General features: G+C 53.1%; 2 protein-coding genes and 1 long non-coding RNA gene across 41 annotated transcripts in view; 1 reads left to right on the plus strand and 2 right to left on the minus strand.

Annotated features, from left to right (window-relative positions):
• ATG7 (autophagy related 7) overlaps nt 1-14,545 on the plus strand; it is a 392,778-nt gene extending 378,233 nt beyond the window's left edge. For 29 of the 31 annotated variants that reach the window (XM_077990113.1, XM_077990111.1, XM_077990117.1 and 26 more), the window contains one exon: nt 5,034-5,304. In XM_077990113.1, coding sequence (XP_077846239.1) covers nt 5,034-5,066 — 33 coding nt within the window. In that variant the 3' untranslated portion in view covers nt 5,067-5,304. 31 annotated transcript variants of the gene reach the window in all.
• VGLL4 (vestigial like family member 4) overlaps nt 6,339-21,840 on the minus strand; it is a 164,326-nt gene continuing 148,824 nt past the window's right edge. For 8 of the 9 annotated variants that reach the window (XM_015130229.3, XM_077990227.1, XM_015130230.3 and 5 more), the window contains 3 exon segments: nt 14,997-15,219; nt 9,605-9,728; nt 6,339-9,114 (listed from right to left, as the gene is read on the minus strand). In XM_015130229.3, coding sequence (XP_014985715.1) covers nt 8,843-9,114; nt 9,605-9,728; nt 14,997-15,219 — 619 coding nt within the window. In that variant the 3' untranslated portion in view covers nt 6,339-8,842. 9 annotated transcript variants of the gene reach the window in all.
• LOC144339281 (uncharacterized) lies at nt 9,850-12,529 on the minus strand. Its single transcript, XR_013414175.1, has 2 exons — nt 11,098-12,529; nt 9,850-11,028 (listed from the first exon to the last, which is right to left on the minus strand). It is a non-coding gene; the product is annotated as an uncharacterized LOC144339281 (long non-coding RNA).

The raw sequence follows: 21,840 nt of genomic DNA on the forward strand, positions 1-21,840 counted from the left end.
GTGGAATGGCTGGATCACATGGTGAGCACACACTTAGTCACTAGACCTTTCTCCGAAGTGGTTTTGCCACTTTCCACCCCCACTAGGAGCAGTGTGTGGGCCCTTCCTGCCCCACATCCTCACAGACACCGGGTGGCGCTGGCCTTTAGCTTCAGCTTTCTGAGGTGGGGTGTGCTGTCCCTTTATGGTTTTGATTTGCATTTCTCGGAGGACTGCAAGCTGAGCGTCTTTTCTTACTTGCCATTATATTTCCTCTTTGGTGAAGTTTCTCTTCCAGTCTTCTCCCCAAAAATCAAGTTTTTGTCTCTTTATTAAGTTGTAAGAGTTCTTTATTTTCTCAATACAAGTTCTTTTAATATAGAGATATTTTCTCCTAATCTACAACTTGTCTTTTCATTTTCTCAGTGGTATCCTTCCAAGACCAGAAATTTTAATTCTTGTGAAATGCAAACCCATTTTTTTTTTCTGGTTCTTTTTGTGTCTTAAGGAAACCTTTGCATTTCCTTTATTATGAGTAAGGCTGTGCATCTTTTTTTCTGTCTAAGGGCCATTTGCTTATTTTTTCTGAGAACTGGCCATGTCTTTAGCCACTTTTTAAAAATTTGGTCTATTGGTCTTTCTCTTCTTGATATTTATTTATTTGAGACAGGGTCTCACTCTCTGTTGCCCAGGCTGGAGTGCAGTGGTGCATTCACAGCTCACTGCAACCTCTACCTCCCGAACTCACACCATCCTCCCATCTCCTGAGTTGCTGGGACTACAGACACCTACCTGGCTAATTTTAAAACATTATTGTAGAGAAAGGGTCTCCTTATGTTGCGCAGGCTGGTCTTTAACTCCTGGGCTCAAGTGATCCTCCCGCCTCGGCCTTCCAAAGTGCTGGGATTACAGGCATGCCTGGCCTCTCTTCTTGATTTCTAAGAGCTCTTTGTCTATTACTGAGATGAGCCGTTTATAGTATGTTGTGATGTTTTCTCACAGTTTGTCTTTTTGACTGTTTTCCCGTGCATATTGCATGCATGTGTTTTTGCGAGTCAAGTGTATCCATTTTTTATTGCTTATGGATTTGGGATCATAGGCCTTCCCTACTCCCAGGCTATAATGAGCTCACCCACTTTTGTATCTAGTATTCTTATGGTTTCATTTTCTCTAACATTTGGATCTTTATCCCATTTGGAGTTGATTCTAACGTGTGGGGTAAGGCATGGAATCAATTTTATCTTTTTCCAAGTGACTCTCTACTTCTCTTCATATCATTTATTTAAAAAGTCTATCTTTTCCTAATGAGCTGAGATGGCACTCCCCAGGCCATTATCATTAAAATTCTTGATTTCCACATGTTCTTGGACATGGTCTTCTCTCGTTTCTGTACTCTTCGTGTCCTGCTGGCCATCTGAGTGTTCCCCTGCAGACACACCCTCTCCTCCTCGGGGGTTTCATGACGTCTCCCTCAGCCCATGGTAGGGGCTTCTCACCGCTTTTCTGTTCAGAGGGTTTCCTGGGTGTCTCTGCTTCCTGTTTTTCCACATAGTCTAGAACCAGCTCGGCTGGCTCCAGAAAACATTTGTTTTGGCTCCAGAAAACATTTATCTTTGAAAATTGAGACTTTGTTAATGTATTCACTTTGAGAAAGCTGACATCTTTATGGATGGTAAATCGTCCTATGCAGAAACAAGGGATGTGGCTCTATCTACTCCAGTTTACATCTTTCCCAGGTGATACTCTTCTAGGACTGTCGCAGCTGTTTCAGAGGTTTCATATGGATTTTGTACATCTGATGTTAGGTTTATTCCCATGTGTTTATCTTTTTCATTGCTTTTATACTTTTTTAAAAAAATTTTATAGACCGAGTCTTGCTCTATTGTCCAGACTGGTCTCAAACTCCTGGCCTCAAGCAGTCCACTCACCTCAGCCTCCCGAAGTGCTGGGATTACAGGCGCGAACCACTGTGCCTGGACAATATAATGGGTGCCTTTCTTCCTTTCTTTCTTTTTTTTTTTTTTGACGGAGTCTTAACTCTGTTGCCCAGGCTGGAGTGCAGTGGCGCAATCTCAAGCTCACTGCAACCTCCACCTCCCGGGTTCAAGCCATTCTCCTGCCTCAGCCTCCCGAGTAGCTGGGATTACAGGTGCCCACCACCACGCCTGGCTACTTTTTGTATTTGTAGTAGAGATGAGGTTTCACCATGTTGGCCAGGCTGGTCTTGAACTCCTGACCTCGAGTGATCCACCCGCCCTGGCCTCCCAAAGTGCTGAGATTACAGGTGTGAGCCACCACGCCCAGCCTCTTTCATTCTGTTTTGAACTAAACATTGTTTGCACTGCATGTGGGGGGTTATAATTGGTTGTTGTCAATTTTATATCTTGTTCTTACCAAATACTTTTTCATTTGTATTCTAAGGGTATCTTAGCATGTATTTTATTGGGGTTTCCAGGTGTACTTTGATATTAAACACAAAAAAACATTTGTCTTTTCCTTAGGGTTGAACGTTTTTTAAAGGTTTGTATTACATACTGCCAAATCTTTTTAAAAATATGGTACCAATTTATACTTCTCTTGTGGCAGTGTTTTGCCATACCCTTGTCAGCACTCAGTATTGATATTTTTAAAAACCTGACAGTTGCCTATGATCTTCATTAAGAGGACATTCACCGTGCCCTTCTCCACACCAGGTGCCCTGCTGAGGACACAGCTGTGGTGAGGACACAGTGGGGAGTCTGCAGATCCCAGCCCCCAGTCCCACTCCAGTTCCCCTCCAGTCCCCATCCCATCCCATCCCCACAAGTCTGTGTTCTAGTTGTTTCTTGAGGTTTCCAATGAAGATGGCTGCTGCCCTCTGAGCCCAGCCAATGGGACAAGGCCAGCAGAGAGCCCATCCCTGCCCCTGAGATTTGCTCTGGAAAATCCCCGAGTGGTTATGTAAAATGCATTGCTCCCTGCCCCCCGCCTCAGTAGAACCATGTCACAATAAGCCTTCCAGGTGTCTCGCGGGATCCCCTGCACAGCTCGGGCACTGCCAGCAGCCGCGGCCCCTCGAGCGCTGAATCTGTCCAGGAGCAAGGGGTCAGCCAGGCGCCTTCCAGGGCCAGTCCCAGGCCACCCAGTCCTGGTGTGGCTGAGCACCTATGCCTCTTCCCCATAGCTAAAAACCTGGTAACATGGATGACAAAATGGGTAACACCTCCCTGAAAGTTTCTGCTTTCCTATAAAGCCTAGTCCCGGCCCCAGCCCCGGCCCGAGTCCTCAGGAACAGAACAACCCCAACCACCCGTTTGCAGAGGGCACTGCTGTTTGGCACTGACCCTGCCCTGCCCAGGCTGGCAGCCCTCCAAGGAGGCTGGGCAGGAGGTCCCGGAGGACACGGCCCACAAGGCTCACCCTTTTCATTCTCCATCTTGCCCCATCACCCCCCACCTTGGCGTCCTCCTCCAGGCAGCCCGCCCAGCCCTTTTCCATACACCCCTGTTCCCAGCACTGAAGCTTGCTTGTAGTGTGATCTCAGGCCAATTGCCTTACCTCTCCGGGCTTGTTTCCATCTTCACCTCACAGATAGATGTGAGGAGTGAAAGGGGGAGTATTTGCAGCAGGTCTACACAGTGCGTGGCACAAAGTGGGCTCCAGGAATGTGTGTTCACTGAATAGGAGAGTGAAAGAACGGATGGATTGCGCTGGCAAACCCTCCAGGGGCTGTTCTTCCACTCAGACCATCAGAACCCAGAGATCAGATCCAGGGGCTCCTAAATGCAACCTTTGTTAGAAACACAGCCCCCCCGCCCTGCACTGCTCAGTCCCACCCTAGGGGAGTTTTCAGCCGCACTGAGGATGAGCTCGGTGGGGACCTGACCCAGAGAAAGGGACATTTGGTCACTGGACCCCAGACCGGCCCATCCACAGCCTGGCTGGGCCGGCATCTAGGCCTCGCTTGGCAATCCCCTCCCGAGAGCTCAGATAGTTTGGCCTCAGGGGAGACGGGGGAAGTGAGAGGGCTGCCTCCCCTCAGCCTGGGAGCTGGGTCCTCAGGAGAGGGAAATTTCCTTCTATTTATTTTCGACGTCCTTGACTTTGAAAGCCAAGCTGGTGTTGATATTTACCTTGGCCAGGCCTCCCGTCTCCCCGGGCCAGCCTCGTGTAAACATGCTGTTCCTTCTCTCAGCTCTGCTAGCACTGAGGTGGCCTTTTGCAACCAGTTCTAGGAATTTTGAAAGTCTGAAGGCGTAGCTTCAGGGACTGGCCCTCCAGGGAGCCCAGGGTGCCAGGGACCCTGAGACCTGCTGTGCTGGCCTTGGGCTCTCTCCCTGGGGGTTCACGCCAAGGACTGCAGGGAATGAATGGGCCTGGGCGCATGCGGGCAGGGTGTCTCTTGCTGGGTCCCTCAGTTCTCCACACAGCCACACTGGGGCCTCCCGCTCCCCAGGTTCACTGCGAGGCTCAGACTCGTTGAGGGACTGTGGCAGGATCTGGCTGTCTCTACTATCCTGCTCCAGGCCACCTCCACGCTGGCTGGTGGGGAGGGCTTGCTCTTCAGCTCTCTAGTGTGAGTTGGGAGTGTCGGCAGCTGGACTACAGTTAGAGGGAATGTGGAACAGGCACCCAGGGTGCAGCCTCCTGAGGCAGCACGTGCCCACGCCAGAATCCCTGCCCTCAGGGAGCTTGCCTTCCAGTGGGCAGGTGGACCGCAAGGAGAACAAGCTGGCTTGGGGTGGGGTTGAGTGCTGCAGAAGCCGGGATGAGCAGAGGCTGGCTGGGTCAGGTACAGGCCCCCGAGGTGGATGTGCAGGAGGTGAGCAGAGGACATCCCCAGTGCAAATCCCAGCCCTCCACTGTTGGTTCCACCAGGTGGTTCACGCACTAGTGACGCCTTGGCAAGTCTGAGATTTGGTGTCCTTGTACAGAAATGGGGTGGCAGTCCCTCAGAGACAAGGGAGTGGTTCTGCAGGTGGGAGCTGCCATGACCACTGCGGTTTTAAAGCATCTGTGTGCCTACCACCAGGCAGTGGGACATCTTGGCTGAGCCTCTCCCCTTCTCCACGCAGATCTGGGACATGAGCGACGATGAGACCATCTGAGATGGCCCCGCTGTGAGGCTGACTTCTCCCCGGCCACCTGCTGAGGAGCTCTCCATCACCAGAGCAGGACTGCTGACCCCAGGCTTGGTGATTCTGGTCCCCTCCTCTCCATACCCTGAGGACTGGGACCCCCTCCGCTGCCCAGGAGTGGCCGTGTTCAACGTTGCTCGGGATTCACGATGCCACCAGTTCAGAGCTGAATAATAACCTTGGCTTCGGCCTTGTTATCGACCTGGGACTTGGTCCTCTGCAGTTTTTATTTCTTGTGACAGTGTCTGATAGCCGTCCCTCAGGATCCTTTCCCCTTGGCCCTCAGGGGGTGGCCCAACACAGACCAAATGGGGAGGTGAGCAACCAACTCCTGTCCAGAGCCACTGCGGGAGGTGGTACCCTCATCCCCAGGATGCCCTGCCAGCCCCACTGCAGGCTTCTCCTGTGAGGGCCCTGGGCATGGCTGAGGGTGGGGCCCTGTGAGCACACTGCAGCCTGGCCCTGGTGGAGCGGGAGGAGGAGAGCCAAGCTGGGTGCGAGACTAAAGGGCCCACATGATCCACTGACCCCCGATTTCCACCACCGACAGAGTGGGCCGCCCAGACATGGCTTTCCTGCCTCCCGGCCTGTCCTCCGCTGTGGGCATAGCATCTGTGCCTGCCTGCCTGCTTGAGGGAAAGGAGTTTCTGTTGCTGCCTTGAGCTGGGGGAAGAGCCCGGGGCAGATCCTGGCAGCTGCCTGGTGAGGTGGAGTCCTCCCTGCCTTTATGAGCACGCCAGGCCCAGAAAGGCGAAGCCTGGGCTGCCTTCCTGGCCCAGCTGAGGGGAGGGGTCAGACAGCGGTAACTCAGGCCAGAGCTGGTGTTCCTCTTTCTTCTGGGTGTGTGCAGCTGTGAGGCCCCAAGAGCAGGGGTTGGAAACCCAGGAGAGGCCACGGCCTGGGTACCTCTGACCACCCTGCCCCATGTAGAAGGCATCATCCCTGGAATGCTGTAGGAACCAGAGGCACTCTTCCTGCTATTTTATTCTTTCAGCTTTCGTCTTAGGCCCAAAAGCAAAGTGAAAATTTGAGTCTGGGCTGACCCTTAACAACAGCAGGATTTAGTAGGGTAGATTTCAAATGAGGCGTCTCCCAAAGTAGCCAGTCCAAGTTCCGGTGGCTGTCGTTCAGCTCATGGGGGCTTCATGGGGACACAGCCGGCACAGGTGCAGGGCCCAAGTCCGCCCACCCAGCCTGGCGCTGAAACTCACTCGGGGGCTGAAGAGCCACACGTACACTATGTGGTTTAAGAGCACTTTATTATTGTTCTTAAGGCTACTTTTAAGTACAAAAAAAAGATGGCCTGCCAAACCTTTTTTTCTTCTTCCAGGAAAAACAGGCCACAGAGAATGGTATATTACAGATTTACACACGGAGAGACGCTCAGAGCGCACTGCAGGCGGCGTGGCTCTGGCAAGAACTTCACGGGGCCCTTCTTAGAGCGGGGAAGGGGGCTCTTTCTCAGTGAAATGTTTGGTTTTCTGCTGCCCCCTCTGCCCAAGGCCCCCTCCAGGGTACTGCCTATCCCAGATAGGTCAGTGCACCAGGGGACCGGCCACCAGCACCGCCGACCCTCCCAGAGTGACGCCCTTGTTCACTGACAGAGAGACCTGTCCCAGGAGTGTCCTCCACCGAGCCGGTCAGCAGTGGGTTGTTTTCCTGTTACGACGCTCAGTAGCCTGTAGCAATAACAAACTAGTGGCTATGAATGCAGATGCAGTGTTCTCATAGAATAACTGTGTTCCTGCACTTTTACAGACAAATCTACGACAAAAAAAAAGATCAACTTTTTTTTTTCCCAAACAACAACAAAAAATGAATGATTACAATAGGAAAGGGAAAAATTAAATAGCTACATATCATTAACAAATTAATGTTCTTCCAAAAATACCTACAAATTTCTCTGTACATTCTTTACGCACAGCGTAATGATGGTCTTAAAATTACCTATATAAAAAAAGTGTTCTCAACGATTTTTCCTACAGAAAATATAGGGGCCTGAATGCCAAAGCTTGGAAGCCCAGTAGAGTGGGAGTGAAATGTGTGCGGGGCAAGGAGAAGGGCTTTTCTTTCCTCCACTTTTCAAAGGCCTGCAGCCACCCTGTGACTACAAGAGCCAGTCCTCCGACCTTTTCACCCAGTGCCAATTTCCAAAATTCAACAGCCAAACTGTAAAACCAGAGGTCGTGCAGTGTGCAGAGTCCACAAAGCCTTGCAGGTGAGGTGACCACACCCATGTCACCCGGTCAGGTGCCATCGTCGTGAGCCTCTGCTGGGCCAGGCGGAACACAGCACACCCCAGGCGGAGGGGACAGAAACGCTCATTGACCAAAAAGGAGCAGCTGTGACCTCCACAGCTGTGTCTGTCATGCTTGCTTCATCTAATTTCTAGTTAGTAGCTATTAATATAGCAAATAATAAAATGCAGTAATAACAGTATAAAGTCAGAGGAATGTATACTGCCTTGGCCCCAGCGTACGAGGAAGCGTATAAAACACCGTATCACAGATTGTCAGTAATCTGCTGTTCAGCCAAGAGAGTTCAAAGGGAGCAGTTTCTGCATGTAGGGAAGCTGGAAGACACAAACCCCACCTCCCCTGGGAGCTTGTAACAAAGCAGACGGGGATGCAAAAATGCTGTCAGCCGGCAGCAAAACTCCAGCATCCCACACCGCAGCTGACCCACTGCTCATCACGAGGGCCTGCCAGGAGCTGGCCTCCCGCACTGCTTGTGAGTAAAGTGAATATCAAATACAAATCTTAGAGTACAACTGTACCAGCAGTAAGTATATCTAGGACTGTAACTGACAAAAATAAACTAATTCTGAAAAGAAGATAGTAAGTATTAAGGTTTTTGTTTACTGTCTATATAATTAATAGAAACCAGCTATTTTTTCTCCATTAAAACATGCATCACGTTTAAAGCACTATGGAATCCTCCAACCTCAGCTCTAGTCTAACAAACTGCAGTGTTCAGAGAAGGTAAAATGCCCGTGATTGGTAGAGTCTGCAGTCCAGTTGCAAGCACCTGAAATCTAGAGAGAGAAAGACCTATAACCTGTATGAGACTTCCCCTTCCAAAGCTGTATTGTCTAGATTAAAAAAAAAACAAAAACAGTAACAACAACAAACACACAAATGGTCAGAAATGTCATCCTTAAACCCTTTGTTTTTCAGCAGTTTGCCCTCAGAGTTCTGGCATCACACATAAAGTTGTCAGGCAACTTTAGTCCTCCTCCAATAGTGCAAATCAGACACGACAGTTCTCTTCAAGTATACACACGCACAACGCACACACACGGACCGAACCAAACACGCCGTGGAAGCTGAGCCACACACACCCCGGTCTCAAGAAGCAAAGGAAAAAGCACAAAGCGTCTGAGTCACCAATTCATCATGGCTTGTGACTGAGAAAGCGCTGTGGAGTCCTGGCCCCGTCGGGGCGGCAGACCTGCATCAGAGGTTTCTTTGGTAACTGAGGCAGGAAGTAAGGATGCTACATTAGACAGATGTTCCACACGTAGTTCCTGCTATCATGTTTGAGGGCCCCCTTGTACGGATACCAAGCAAGTACAAAAACAGAACAAAAATCCCAACAACATGGTTTTTGCAAATAAACCATCCCTTCCCTTCCCCCCACCCCACCCCCATGATTTTTTTTTTTTTTTTTTTTTTTTTTAAAGTACTGACTGTTCAAAGCTCAGGCAAACCATGCAGATCCACGTGTTGTTGGAGGAGGCACTCCCTTCAGGAGACCACAGACGGGGAGTGACTGTGGCTGACCATGTGGGCAGAGGGGCTGGCGGACTGGCCCCTGCGAGAGGCGGACTCAGGGCTGCTGGACGCTCCGTCCTTGGCCGCTTTGATCTGGAGCCACGTGTCACCCAGAGCTTTGGCAAAGTGGTCGTCCACGGAGCCCGTGATGGACACAGAGTTGGGTGCTGGCTCGGGCTCCTTGTAATTCTTGCCCAGGCTCCTACGGAAATGCTCCTCCACCACGGGGTCACAGGTGGTGGCGGCTGTAGGCAAGCAGGAAGGCAGTCAGACACAGGTGGCCGCAGACAGGCACGGGTGCAGCCCCCTCCCTCGGGCAGCCCAGAGCTGGACTGGCTGCCACAGTCAGTGTGGGCTCTGCAAACAGAACCCACCTCCCCCGGCTAAGTGAGGCGCTTGGGCAGGTCACTCCTCTGTAAAATGGTGATGCACCGACTGCACTGGGCCAGAGTCCGAGTTCAGAAAGAGAACGTGGCATTCAATTTAACAGTAGCTGCTGCCCTCCCTGAACTAGGGCATGAGATCCTGGAATTGAGGGGGCAGCGTGTTTCTCATGCCCTTCCCACCCAAGCCACACACAACGCTAGGTGCACACTGGACGTGCTCAAAAAATACTTTTTCAACCTCAGCAATAGATGGGCTCAGGGGCGAGGGGTTTCAACCAACAGCATGACAGAGAAGGGCTCTGCTGCTACTAGCACAGCTGTGACAGGTGAGGAGGCCCGGGACACTCACCGCTTGGTGGCCTCCGGTAGCTGGCAGGCCCGGGCGCGGCACAGCCGCTGTGCGCGATGGGGCAGTGCGAGAGGTTGCAGTTGCGGGCGCCAGCCGAGGCACAGGTGATCACGGAGGGCCGGTTCTGCGGGGAAGAGGGGTGTCAGTGTGTGGAGACCCGCCTCAGTACCGGGCACCGCCCCTGGGGCCCTCCCCAGCACCCTTCAGGCTCTGTTCTGGAGCCCTTCCTGACCCCGTGTGCCACCTCCCACTTCAACACTGGAGTCCTGTTGCTAAACACGGCCAATCCACAGAGTGAGTGCAGCTCCAAGGGTGTGTGTAGTGGCCCTTGGTCGTGGCTGTTTGGATCAGTGACAGTACAAAGGACAAAAGCTCAACTGTTGAGTTGGTCTGTCCCCCTCTCTCAGATCTGTTGAGACAAACACCGAGCATCCTGTGGAGGGCAGAGGGTTGCAGGAGGGACCTCACTTCTCCCGGTAACGTCCCCAGAGCCCTTCCCATTGTGTCCACTGAGCCGCGGGTGTGCCTGGAGCCATCCAGGACACTTCAATACATGGCAATTAACTGGAAGCATTTTGCTGGAGCCAAAGCCAGCTCGAGTTGGCTTCAGTGATGACCTACAAATCAGGACAGAGAGGAAATGGAGGAAATACGCCTGAGTGTAGAACGGTACACGTCCCACCCCAGCCGGATCTGCCTTGCACACAGACTCACTCTCCTTCCCTGCCACTCCTACGCTGTCTGCCTGGCAGACTCCCCTTGTTCCTTCAAGCCCTGTTCGGATCTCTCTGTGAAGCCTTTCACTGGCTGCCCCCCGCTTCACTCCTGCTCCCCCAACCCACTAAGATTCAGCACGTGCATCGGTCTGTCCAGGTGCTCCTGTAAGACCACGCACACCAGGCAGTATGTCTGGCCCCCCAGCTCTAGGTGCAGAACCTCGGACAGAAAATATGTGTGAACTAAACAGAACTTCCTCAGGTTCCCCCAGGAAAAGTATCTTGCAATATCCCTGAGGACAAGGTGGTGGAGTATGTGGGCTGAGTTCCAGGACAGCCAGTGAGGAGCTGGTTGAAATCACCCCACAGGGACCAAGGGTGACAGTAGTGTCAGCCAGAGGGATGCTGAGCTTTGTCCTTCCCAGCCAGCCCTTTCCATTCAAGTCAGAGCAATAGCTGGTATAAAGACACAAAAGGCTTGCCTGCCAGACCTTCTCATGATAGAAAGTGATTGGGAATGGCGAAAATGGATTCTAGGATGAAAATGTGGATCCACAAGGATGAACTGGGATTAAACATAAGGGGCTGTACTTGGGTCTAACAAGAAATGACACACGCCAGGGTAGAGGGAGACGTGGCTTAGCAGCAGCAGACAAACCAAGAATTCAGGGTTTCTGAGTGGCGCAATACTTCCACAGTGGGACAGAGCTGCCCAGAGTTCGTGTCGCCTCCGTGGTGTGCACAGGTGGCAGCGCAGAGAACCTGGGCAGGTGGAGCTGGGCTGAATGTCCACGCTCTGCCTGTGGACAGGGCCTCAGGCGAGGGTCTTCACAGTGCTGAGCAGACAGGGTCGGAAAGGGGGTTGGGGACCGACAGATGGGGCCTGGAGCAGATCTCACACTGGCTGACCACAGAGGTCAAGCAGCAGCAAGAGAGCAAGATACCAAGACCTGGACATGCGCAGAGCCAGGAGGGAGGAGGGCCTGCCCCGTCCAGCTCTCAGTGAGATGGCCAGGCCCTTCCCAAGCCTGGCTGGACCCATGACCTTGGGCTCAAGGAGACCCCCCAGGATCCTCCCAATAAAACTCCCTTTTGTGCTCAGCCGGCTTGTGCTTTGCAGCGAGCATGTCCTGAGCCACGCAGATGTGGGCAACTGGGGAGACGTTTCAAGCACGGGGAGGGGAATCAAGGAAGAGGAAGAAATGAGCTCGCTGTCCAGCCTTTATGTCAGTCTATCCAAGGCAGGAAAGGCCATTTCAAAAGAGAGTCTCTAGCACGGGACCAGCAGGGCAGGCTGGCCAACTGGTATCAGAACACCTTTAGGGCATCTCCTGACCTGAGCTGCAGCGAATCACCTTAACCGGTCACCTGCAGATGCGAAGATGTTCAGTGTCTGGGTATCCTCTCCTCCTCCCCACAAGCCAGGCTGCAGGGTGGCCCGTGAGCCCTCCTGGGACTGGCTGCACCACCCCCCGGCCCCCGCTGGAGTCAGACACCTCGCCCTTGCCTCTGTGGTGGAGTGCAGGCCGGGACTCGTCCACCTAGAACAGGCCAGGCCTCCAGATGGTGAGCGTTTACGGGATCTCAAGGCTCCCCTGCCCCACGCCCTTATTTTCCAGATGGGGAAAATGAAGGCCAGAAACCCCCTGCTGGAAGTTACGCCGCAGATTTATGGCAGGGCCAGGATGAGCCTTGTCACTAACCCCTTCACCCGCTGCCCCACCCCGTGACTGTCCTCAGACAGAGGCTGCCCTGGGGGAGACAGCGCCCACCTGTCCTATCTGAAAGCAACCCCCAAGGCTGGCTGCACCAACACTTTTTTTTTTTTTTTTTGAGACGAAGTCTCACTCTGTCGTCCAGGCTGGAGTGCGGTGACGCGATCTTGGCTCATCGCAAGCTCCGCCTTCCGGATTCAAGTGGTTCTGTCAGCCTCCCGAGCAGCTGGGATTACAGGCACCCACCACCACGCCTGGCTAATTTTTGTACTTTTAGTAAAGACAGGGTTTCACCATGTTGGCCAGGCCGGTCTCGAAATCCTGGCCTCAAGTGATCCGCCGCCTCGACCTCCCAAAGTGCTGGGATTACAGGTGTGAGCCACCGCGCCCGGCCCTCGATGTGCGAAGCTTAACCCCATCCTGCCTCTCCTCACTGGCTGCTGCCCAAGGCCACCCTCTTGGTGTCTGTCTATCCTGAGCTGCCATCACAAACAAGAAATGGGGGGACACTTTCTGCAGCCTCCCCATACATGCCCCTCAGGGAACTTTCCTGTCCCAAGTTCCCAGAGATCTGAGTCACATTTTCTGCCACACAGAGGAAGGTTTCCACCATGTCCACCCACAGGGCTGCAGCATGCATTCTGCCTGCCTGTGGACACAGAGCTTTGCTGTCACCCCAGGAAGCCCCCTCCCCACCACCATTCGCCTGGCTCTGAGCTACAGGATGACACCCAACAGACTCTCGGGAAGGGGCCTCGGAGCTGCTGGAGCACAGGCAACGTGGCTGCTTGGTGTCCTCAGCAGGGCGCTGGAGCCCAGCTGAGGTTCCAGTGCGTGGCCTCGGCCCCGCCACGCTGCCGCAGGAAGGAGCCCCACGAATGGCTACGACGTGAATGACATGTGCTGACAGCAGCCACAGCAAGGAGGGCAGGATTGACCCCCTCCTTCCCCACCAAGCCCAGCCTGAAGTGACAGCTCCGGTCGGGCCACTGTGCCCTTCCCAGGAAAATGGGCAGCTTGGGGTGCCCCATGGTCCCTGGCTTTGTCCTTGCTCCAGGCCTGGATCCTTTAAGGACACAGCTGGGGAGCTGAGGTTCTCCCTCCTAGGAAAGCTGCTCAGGAGCCCCAAGGCACGAGGAGGGGCCCTCGCCACATGAACGGGCAGCAAGGCCCGTTCCAGGTTGGAGAGAGGGAGACAGGCTAAAGAAATCAGGCCACTCTGTTCAGCAGTTCCGTTTTTGCAAAGCAACTGTGACCGAAACCAACTGCAAGATTCTCAAGAGCCTTGGAGAGTCAAGGAAATCATCATCTAAGAAAACACTAAGCCCGTCAAGGGCCCACCCTGACCCTGCGGGCAGAGACAGCCCGCCAGGCTCACAGTTACATCCCCCAGGTCACCAAGGGCCAGAGGCTGGACGTGGGTGCTCTGAGATTACAGCTGAATCCTCCCCTCCATTCCCCTGTCCTTCAGGGACTCCCCAACAGCCGTGGCAATGGCCAGAGAGCCAGGTTCCACCTGCGCAGTTCAGGCCATGGCTCGTGGCATCATTACAATGCCTGCTGAGCTTCACAAAGCAGAAAGGTCCACTGCCCACCCCCGGAGGCAGGGAGCGGGTCCCTGTGGGTCGCACTGCCCACACGCCTCTGCTGCTGCCCAGGCGCACACTCCTCTCTTCTCACATCCATTTCCCCAACTAGACTGGGAGATCCCTGTGGCCATGACAGTGTCCACACAACCACCTCTGGCTGCCCAGAGCTCCGCTCTGCAGAGGGCTGGGTAAATGGTGAGCACTAGTAAAACGCTGACATGAACAGCAGTGATAACCTGGCCCCAGGTTCCATCAGACACATCAGCGCTCTCTCCTCCAGACGAAAGCTGAGTGTGCTGAGGACGACGACTGCATCTTGCTGGACTGGCTTCTGGCACCCGCTGGCACACAATAGGGGTCTATGCCATTTTGTTAAATGAATGAATCAAACACAGGATTACAATGTCAGACTCCAAGGCAAGATGGGCAACTGTTCTCAGCTTCAGTGGGATTCCCAAGCACCAGAAGCACCTCTCCCAACTCCCAGGGCCTCCCCCACCCGCAGTTCCAACAGACCCCATCAGAGACGGACACCAGGCAGTGCTGCTTGAGGGAAGCCCCGGGGGTGCCGCAAGGACACGGAGGCTCTCGCAGTTGAATGCACGGAGCCTGGAGGCACCCCTCGGGGCACAGCACCCTCCCCTCTGTCAGTCTTAGTAAATGCTGACTAGTGACTAAGGAGCTGTTAGGTGGCAGTCCCCGGAGGTTCAGAGAGCTCCAGCAGCGATTCCAAGCCTTCTCAATGCTGCTGCCTTCCCCCACACACTTCCCCAGAAACCCCGTTTTTAAAAAGATTTGTTTCTACCAAGCAAACTGTGTTTATTATGTAATCATTTAATTTCCTATTTTCCTTTAACAGGAAAAACTCCCTACGTACCCATCATAGGCTTCTGACCAGCACGGGGGCTCACAACCCTGCGGCCATCAACTGTGCAGGACCCCAGCCCAAGGCAAAGCAGCCTGACATTTCCCTTCATCTGCGTGACCTTCTCAAGGAGAAACGGAGGACCCCCTTGAGGATGACGACATTGATCCTAAGAGAATCGGGCCTGCCACAGAAGACTGCTGAAGAAAACGTCAGTTCACCACCCTGTACTGTGGCAGGAGAGAGATGAAGCCCCAGCGACATGCACCTTGCCCAAGGCCACGAGTGCTAAGATGCGAGGCCCGGGCAGGTCTGGGCAGGAAGTAAAAGCAGAAGAGGACTCCTGTTCTGCTGTCCCTTGTCCCAAGTGCAGAACGGAGGCGAAGGGTGGCATCCCTTACCACCTCCCTCCCTCACCACCGCCCTCGGGGTCCTCTGCCCGGGGCTCTGCATCCAGCTCAGTCCCCCAGCCCCCGGACTCCCCTTGCCACCCTCTCAGAGGCCCACCTGCTGCCGCTCCCCCGGGGTCAGTGTGGGCGAGAGGCCGGCCGGCCTGCTGGCGTCCAGGCTGTTCTTGGTCAGTGCGAGGGGCTGCTCCAGGCCGAGGCTGGGGAGCGACGTGTACAGGTGGCTGCCGTGCAGGCTCATGGTGGGGGCCACGGCGCGTTCGATGGGGCTGCGGCTCCGCTCCCGGGGGTCTTTGCGGCAGTCGCCATTGGCAGTCTTGTTCCTGAAAAAGAGTGAGCGTTCAGAGGGGGATCCCTGGCATTTTCTGAAAGGCAAAGGGGACAGTGACTGTGTGCCAGGCACTCTGTGTTGCTTATTTAATTTTTTACCCTGAAGCTCAGGTCGTGTGGCTGGGCAGCATGAGGAGGAGCCGGCTACCAGCCCGGGTCAGCCTGACCCCAAAGCCCCTGGGTGCCGGGGAGGCTGCTGCCAGCGGAGTCCAAAGTCAGCTCCATGGAAGACGGAGCCCCCGACTCAGCGGCGTCCTCTGCCCGACTCTCTGTTCACTTCTACAATAATCTCCACCCCCTCGGAGCCTGGGGAGCTGGAGGCCAAGCTGGTTTGATAAGGACCTGCCATGTGGACAGGACGGGGACACTGACAATGATCCAGTCACCGGCTGTGTCCTACATGCCGGGCCTGGTCTAAGCCTCCACAGTACTGCTCAGCCCATCTTCCTAACAGCACCAAGCAGGCAATGCCCCCACCACCCCCTGTCCAGACAAGAACCCTGAGACACAGAGTGGTGGAATCATCAGCTCAGGCTCCTGGCTGACACGTGGTGACGTCTGCTCTGGTGCTGCCGGGACGCCGCAGGGAGCCAGCGCACAGCTCGCTCATCCAGGACACACGAGCAAGAGTGACCTGCGTCCAGAAGGTCCATCACTAGCCCTGGCCATGTGCTGAGCTCTCAGGCGATGCCACGTGGAATCCAGGTGAGACAGTCAGCGCCGCCTCCATCCGATGTGTTAGTCCGAAGGCAGTGTTACATGTCGCATCTATCAGGCACTGGCCCCACACAGGTAAGGCGCGGCCAGCCCCCGTCCACCCTCCACACTTTATTCCAGGGGTCCCACAGTGGCATCTGCCTTGGGTCTTGCCTCTTGAATCCACCACATTCTCCGCTGACAGAGTAATCTTTTTCCATAACTAATGAGCTGGTCTTTTAAAGAAAAATGTGATGAATCATGATTTGAGTGAATTTTCTTTAAGAAATACAAATTATTTTCAGAGTCTGCAAGTAGTCACCTGTCTTAACTAGCAGAAAAGCCTGGGCCTGCCCTGGTGAAGCAGCAGCCACAGCCCCCATCCCGGACTGGCTGAGTATGTTACACACACACACTGAATGTTACACACACACACTGAAGATGCTACACACACACACTGAGTATGTTACACACACACTGAAGATGTTACACACACACACACTGAATGTTACATACACACACTGAAGATGTTACACACACACTGAATGTTACACACACACTGAAGATGTTACACACACACACTGAATGTTACACACACACTGAAGATGTTACACACACACAGTTACACACACACTGAAGATGTTACACACACACACTGAATGTTACACACACACACTGAAGATGTTACACACACACACTGAATGTTACACACACACACTGAGGATGCTACACACACACACTGAGGATGTTACACACACACACTGAAGATGTTACACACACACACACTGAAGATGTTACACACACACACTGAAGATGTTACACACACACACTGAGGATGTTACACACACACACACTGAGGATGTTACACACACACACTGAAGATGTTACACACACACAGAAGATGTTACACACACACTGAAGATGTTACACACACACACTGAGGATGTTACACACACTGAAGATGTTACACACACACACTGAAGATGTTACACACACACTGAAGATGTTACACACACACACACTGAGGATGTTACACACACACACTGAAGATGTTACACACACACACTGAGGATGCTACACACACACACTGAGGATGCTACACACACACACTGAAGATGCTACACACACACACTGAAGATGTTACACACACACACACTGAATGTTACACACACACACTGAAGATGCTACACACACACACTGAATGTTACACACACACACTGAAGATGTTACACACACACACACTGAATGTTACACACACACACTGAAGATGCTACACACACACACTGAATGTTACACACACACACTGAAGATGTTACACACACACACACTGAATGTTACATACACACACTGAAGATGTTACACACACACACTGAAGATGCTACACACACACACTGAAGATGTTACACACACACTGAATGTTACACACACACACTGAAGATGTTACACACACACACACTGAATGTTACACACACACACTGAAGATGTTACACACACACACTGAATGTTACACACACACACTGAAGTTACACACACACACACTGAATGTTACACACACACACTGAAGATGTTACACACACACACACTGAAGATGTTACACACACACACTGAAGATGTTACACACACACACTGAATGTTACACACACACACTAAAGATGCTACACACACACACTGAAGATGCTACACACACACACTGAAGATGTTACACACACACACACTGAATGTTACACACACACACTGAAGATGTTACACACACACACTGAAGATGTTACACACACACACTGAGGATGTTACACACACTGAAGATGTTACACACACACACTGAAGATGTTACACACACACACTGAAGATGTTACACACACACACACTGAATGTTACACACAATGTTACGCATGCACACAGAATGTTACACACTGAATACGTTACACACATGCACGCACACACTGAATATGTTACATAAAGCACACACACTGTTACACACATGCACGCACCACACACACACATGCATGTGACAGGCATACCTTTCTGAAACTGTCGATTAACTTCAGTTGTAAGAACACAGAGCCATCACATGCACCCTGTACCCTGACTCCCCGGATGGTGGCATCTTGTAAAAGTACAGTACAATATCACAACCAGGATAAGACAACTACCAACCTTATTCAGATTTCCTGTTTTGCCTGTATCCATCCCAGAGCAATCTCTTTATAAAGCAAATCCAACCACATCCAGCCCTTAGTTAATGTTTTTAGCAGCTCAGCATGGGCCTTGTAGCCTCTGGGCCTGACCACCTTCCCATCCTCATCTCTGGCTCCAAGCCTCCAAATGTTGTGCTCCGTAGTTTCAACCGTCTACTTGCCATTCCTCAAATAAGACGCAGCCACTCTGCCTCTGTGGCTGTGAACAGGCGGTGCCGCTCTAGCCTCCCTCCTCCCCGTCCTGCACTGCCAACCACAGCTGCAGCGTGAAATCCCAAAGTGCCCCGTGCAAACCTTTAATATAGAACCCATCACCCACCGTCAACGATCTCTTCATCTATGCACCTGCCCCTCCTCACATTACCTCGCCCCTCCTATCTCATTACCCTTGCTACCATGGGCACACAGAGACAGACTTAACAAGTGAATGCAGAGAAACAGTGCATGGGTGACTGGGTAAGAAAGGCAGGTATCGTGGAGTGGAACTGTGGATGGGCAGAATCATGGAGAGCTGGAGGGCTGAGGAGTCAACTGGAGGTGCGTTCAAGCCTTCAGATGGACTCTGCAGCCCAATCAGTGAGCTGTTAAGGGCTGAGCAGGAGAAGCACCAGAGGGGGCCTGAGTGCAGCCTCGGCTGTGATGTTGTGACGTCATTCTGTGCCATCTCTAGCAGGGGCACGTGCTCGGCTTGCCACTCAGTGCCCCGAGGCGTTCCGAGCCTCGGCGTCTCCATGTAACCATGTGGTCATAGTAAGATCCACCCAGAGGACTCTAAACGGGGGACAAACAGCACACAAACCAAAATCAGGGAGTGCCAAGAGGACCCAGTCAGCCCTAAACCAAAACAATCACAGCGGCGCGCTGCAGCCCTCAGTGAGCGCCAAGAGAACCCTGTCAGCCCTGAACCGAGTGTATTGATTATAGGGTGATTAGCTGTACAGGACCCAGTATTCGTTTATGGGTTTTTTTCTTTCCTTTTATTCTCTGGCTGATGATACAGAATGTCTTAAAAGCAATTAAGGAATAAACATTCAGCCCATTAAGACAACCATGGAAGAGAATGTTCTGGCCAGAGCCTAGACAGTAGGTTCCATCAACGCCACACACATCCTGGCGATTTCCAGAACGTTAAAATACTAAAAACCTTAATACTGAAACCAGCCTGTCCATAATGTCGCTGTCCGTGGCAGTTCAGAAGACAGCACAGGTTTCTGCAATGAATGCCTCAAGGGTTACGATCCCAGACACCGACATCACCAGAGGATCTTCCACGGAACGAACATCAAGCCAAGCAGGCCTGAGATCCGCTGGCTTCTACCCTAAACGGGGCTTGGTTCCCGAATACTCAATTCATCCGTGTCACCGCACATCCTCATCTGCAGTGTCCCGCTCCCTTCCAAATTCAGATAAAGACACAATTTCATTGTTAACGACATGAGTGAATGGCTTCTCTCCTCCTCACTGATACTTCCACGGGCCACTTCACGAAGTGCACAGACCTGGGGGCTCATGTCACGGATTCAGGAGCGCCTCAGACATGGTGTGCCTCTGAATTTAGACTTCCGCTCACTCAGCCAGTGCTAGCTGAGTCTCTGTTCTGTGGAGGTTACAGAAAGGAAGCCACAGCCCTGCCTTCTCACGGGCTTACAATCTAGCAGGGACAGAAAGGCCCGGGAGGGGCTGCAGCTCCCAAGTGACGGCTCTGGCTCCAGGCGAGGTCCGAGGATAAAGACAGAAGTCCAAGGATAAAGACACCCCCGGGTGGCAAGGAGGAGCAGCCTAAAGCTCAGGCCGCGTCTGCCCATGTCCAAAGCCAAGGTCGGGGCACATAAGGCATTGCCCACCCCTCGCACCTGATGTCCTAGGGGCACGGCACAGTCACGTGGAAGACTCAGTGGCGCCTCAGGAAATCCAAGCATGACTTGGAGACCACATCACAGAGGAGAGGGGTGCCAGGGCCGCCAGCTGCCAGGGCAGAGGTAAGGACAGGGCAGCCCCGCACCTAAATCCACCATCTGTGCTCCCATAGCCCCACTGCGTGCCTACCCTACGCAGGGCAGCGGGGAGAAGGGGACTTCCAGGCGCACTAACCGGAAAGAGGGTCCATGAAACACAGCACAGTGGGCACTACGGGTCAGACAAAGACGCTGAAAACAGCGAGAAAAGGCCCAGAGAACTGGCTGGTTAATTTTAGTAAAATTATACATTACTCACATTTCCAGCTCATTTTCCTGGTTCCCGGAGCTTCAAGACAGACATTGTTTTCTAGGCCCTGCTCCCCCCGGTGATTCACCTCCCAGCCACTGCTTCCCAGGCGTCATGTGCTCCCCAGGACGGCAGAAAACCACATGCATCCTGCCCGGGAGATGGGAGTCACCTCTGCTCCTGGTCAGGACTGTGCCCGAGAGAGCCCACTGCATCCCCGCGAGCACCCAAAGGACTCCGACTGGCTCCGTGCCAGGCCCGTCAGAGCCGCTGAGGCTGCACGGCACCCGGCCTTGACCCGGGCCTCATCCCCATCCTAGGCAGGTACTTCCACTGCCAGCTGCCCACGGACAGAAAGATGGAAAGGGGGTGGGGGAAGAGAGGCCTATGACACTATCATCTAGGACAGAGTTTTCTGAGGACTGAAGGCCACATGCTCTCTAAGCTGAGAAACCAAGAATGTGTATCATATTTGGGGAAAAGTAAACCAGATTCCAAGCAGTGACACTGAAAGAATCCATCACGTGAAAAAAGTGCACTGCATGTTTGATACTCATTAAAATGAGTTTCCCGCCCTCCAACATTAAAATGAGCTTCCCGCCCTCCAACAAACACGCTCCAGGATGCTCAGCCCCCAGTCCCATCACCTGACGTTCTGAGCCTGCACTGCGCTTCATTCACCACGGACCGCCGCGAGCTACACTGATCTGAGTCTGAGTTCTTCTGCCTGAGGAGGGGGTATGGGTAGAAGATATTTTGACGATATATTCTGGGGTCCCCAAAGGCCCCTGGGCACCATGGCAGGGCAGGTGCTCCCACCCGGTGACAGAGATGAGGCCCAGGGCAGCCTTGGGCCCTGGCCTCCCACAAAACACCATCCTGAGGCAGCAAAGCAGCCCATCCCTATGCCAGGCGGTGCCTGGCAGAAGCAGACTGAAGGCTGTGCAGAGACATCCCCCAAGTACCAGAGTCCAGCCGGAGACAGAGACTCGAAGGAGGGGCCAGCAGTGGGCCAGTGAGTGGGCCGGGACACAGCCCCATCTCCAGCCCTTTCGTCCTCTCCCTCCCACCGCAGCAGTTACAGGAGAATCTGACCTCTGAGAACTGGCAGGACAGCCGGATGCCCACACAGTCTTAACACATCATAATGAGGTTGCTGGCCGGGCATGGTGGCACGCACCTGTGGTCCCAGCTACCTGGAGGCTGAGGTGGGAGGATCGCTTGGGCCCAGGAGGTGGAGGCTACAGCGAGCCATGGTCACGCCACTGCACTTTAGCCTGGGTGACAGAGCAAGATCCTGTCTTTAAATAAGTAAGATTGCTAGCACATCTTTAATCTTAAAAAGCTTCCTCAGAAAACAGACTTAATGCCACTGAACGGTGCCCTTAAACCTGGTGAAAGTGGTCAGCTGTATGCTCTGCTAATTTACCACAACTTTTTAAATAATAAAATTTTACCTGAATACTATAGAAAGAACTTCCTCCCAACCTTTACCTGCTGCCCCCTGGGGTTTCTGTT

This window comes from Macaca mulatta, chromosome 2 (genome assembly GCF_049350105.2).
Source record: "Macaca mulatta isolate MMU2019108-1 chromosome 2, T2T-MMU8v2.0, whole genome shotgun sequence".
In the NCBI taxonomy this organism is placed as follows: Eukaryota; Metazoa; Chordata; class Mammalia; order Primates; family Cercopithecidae; genus Macaca; species Macaca mulatta.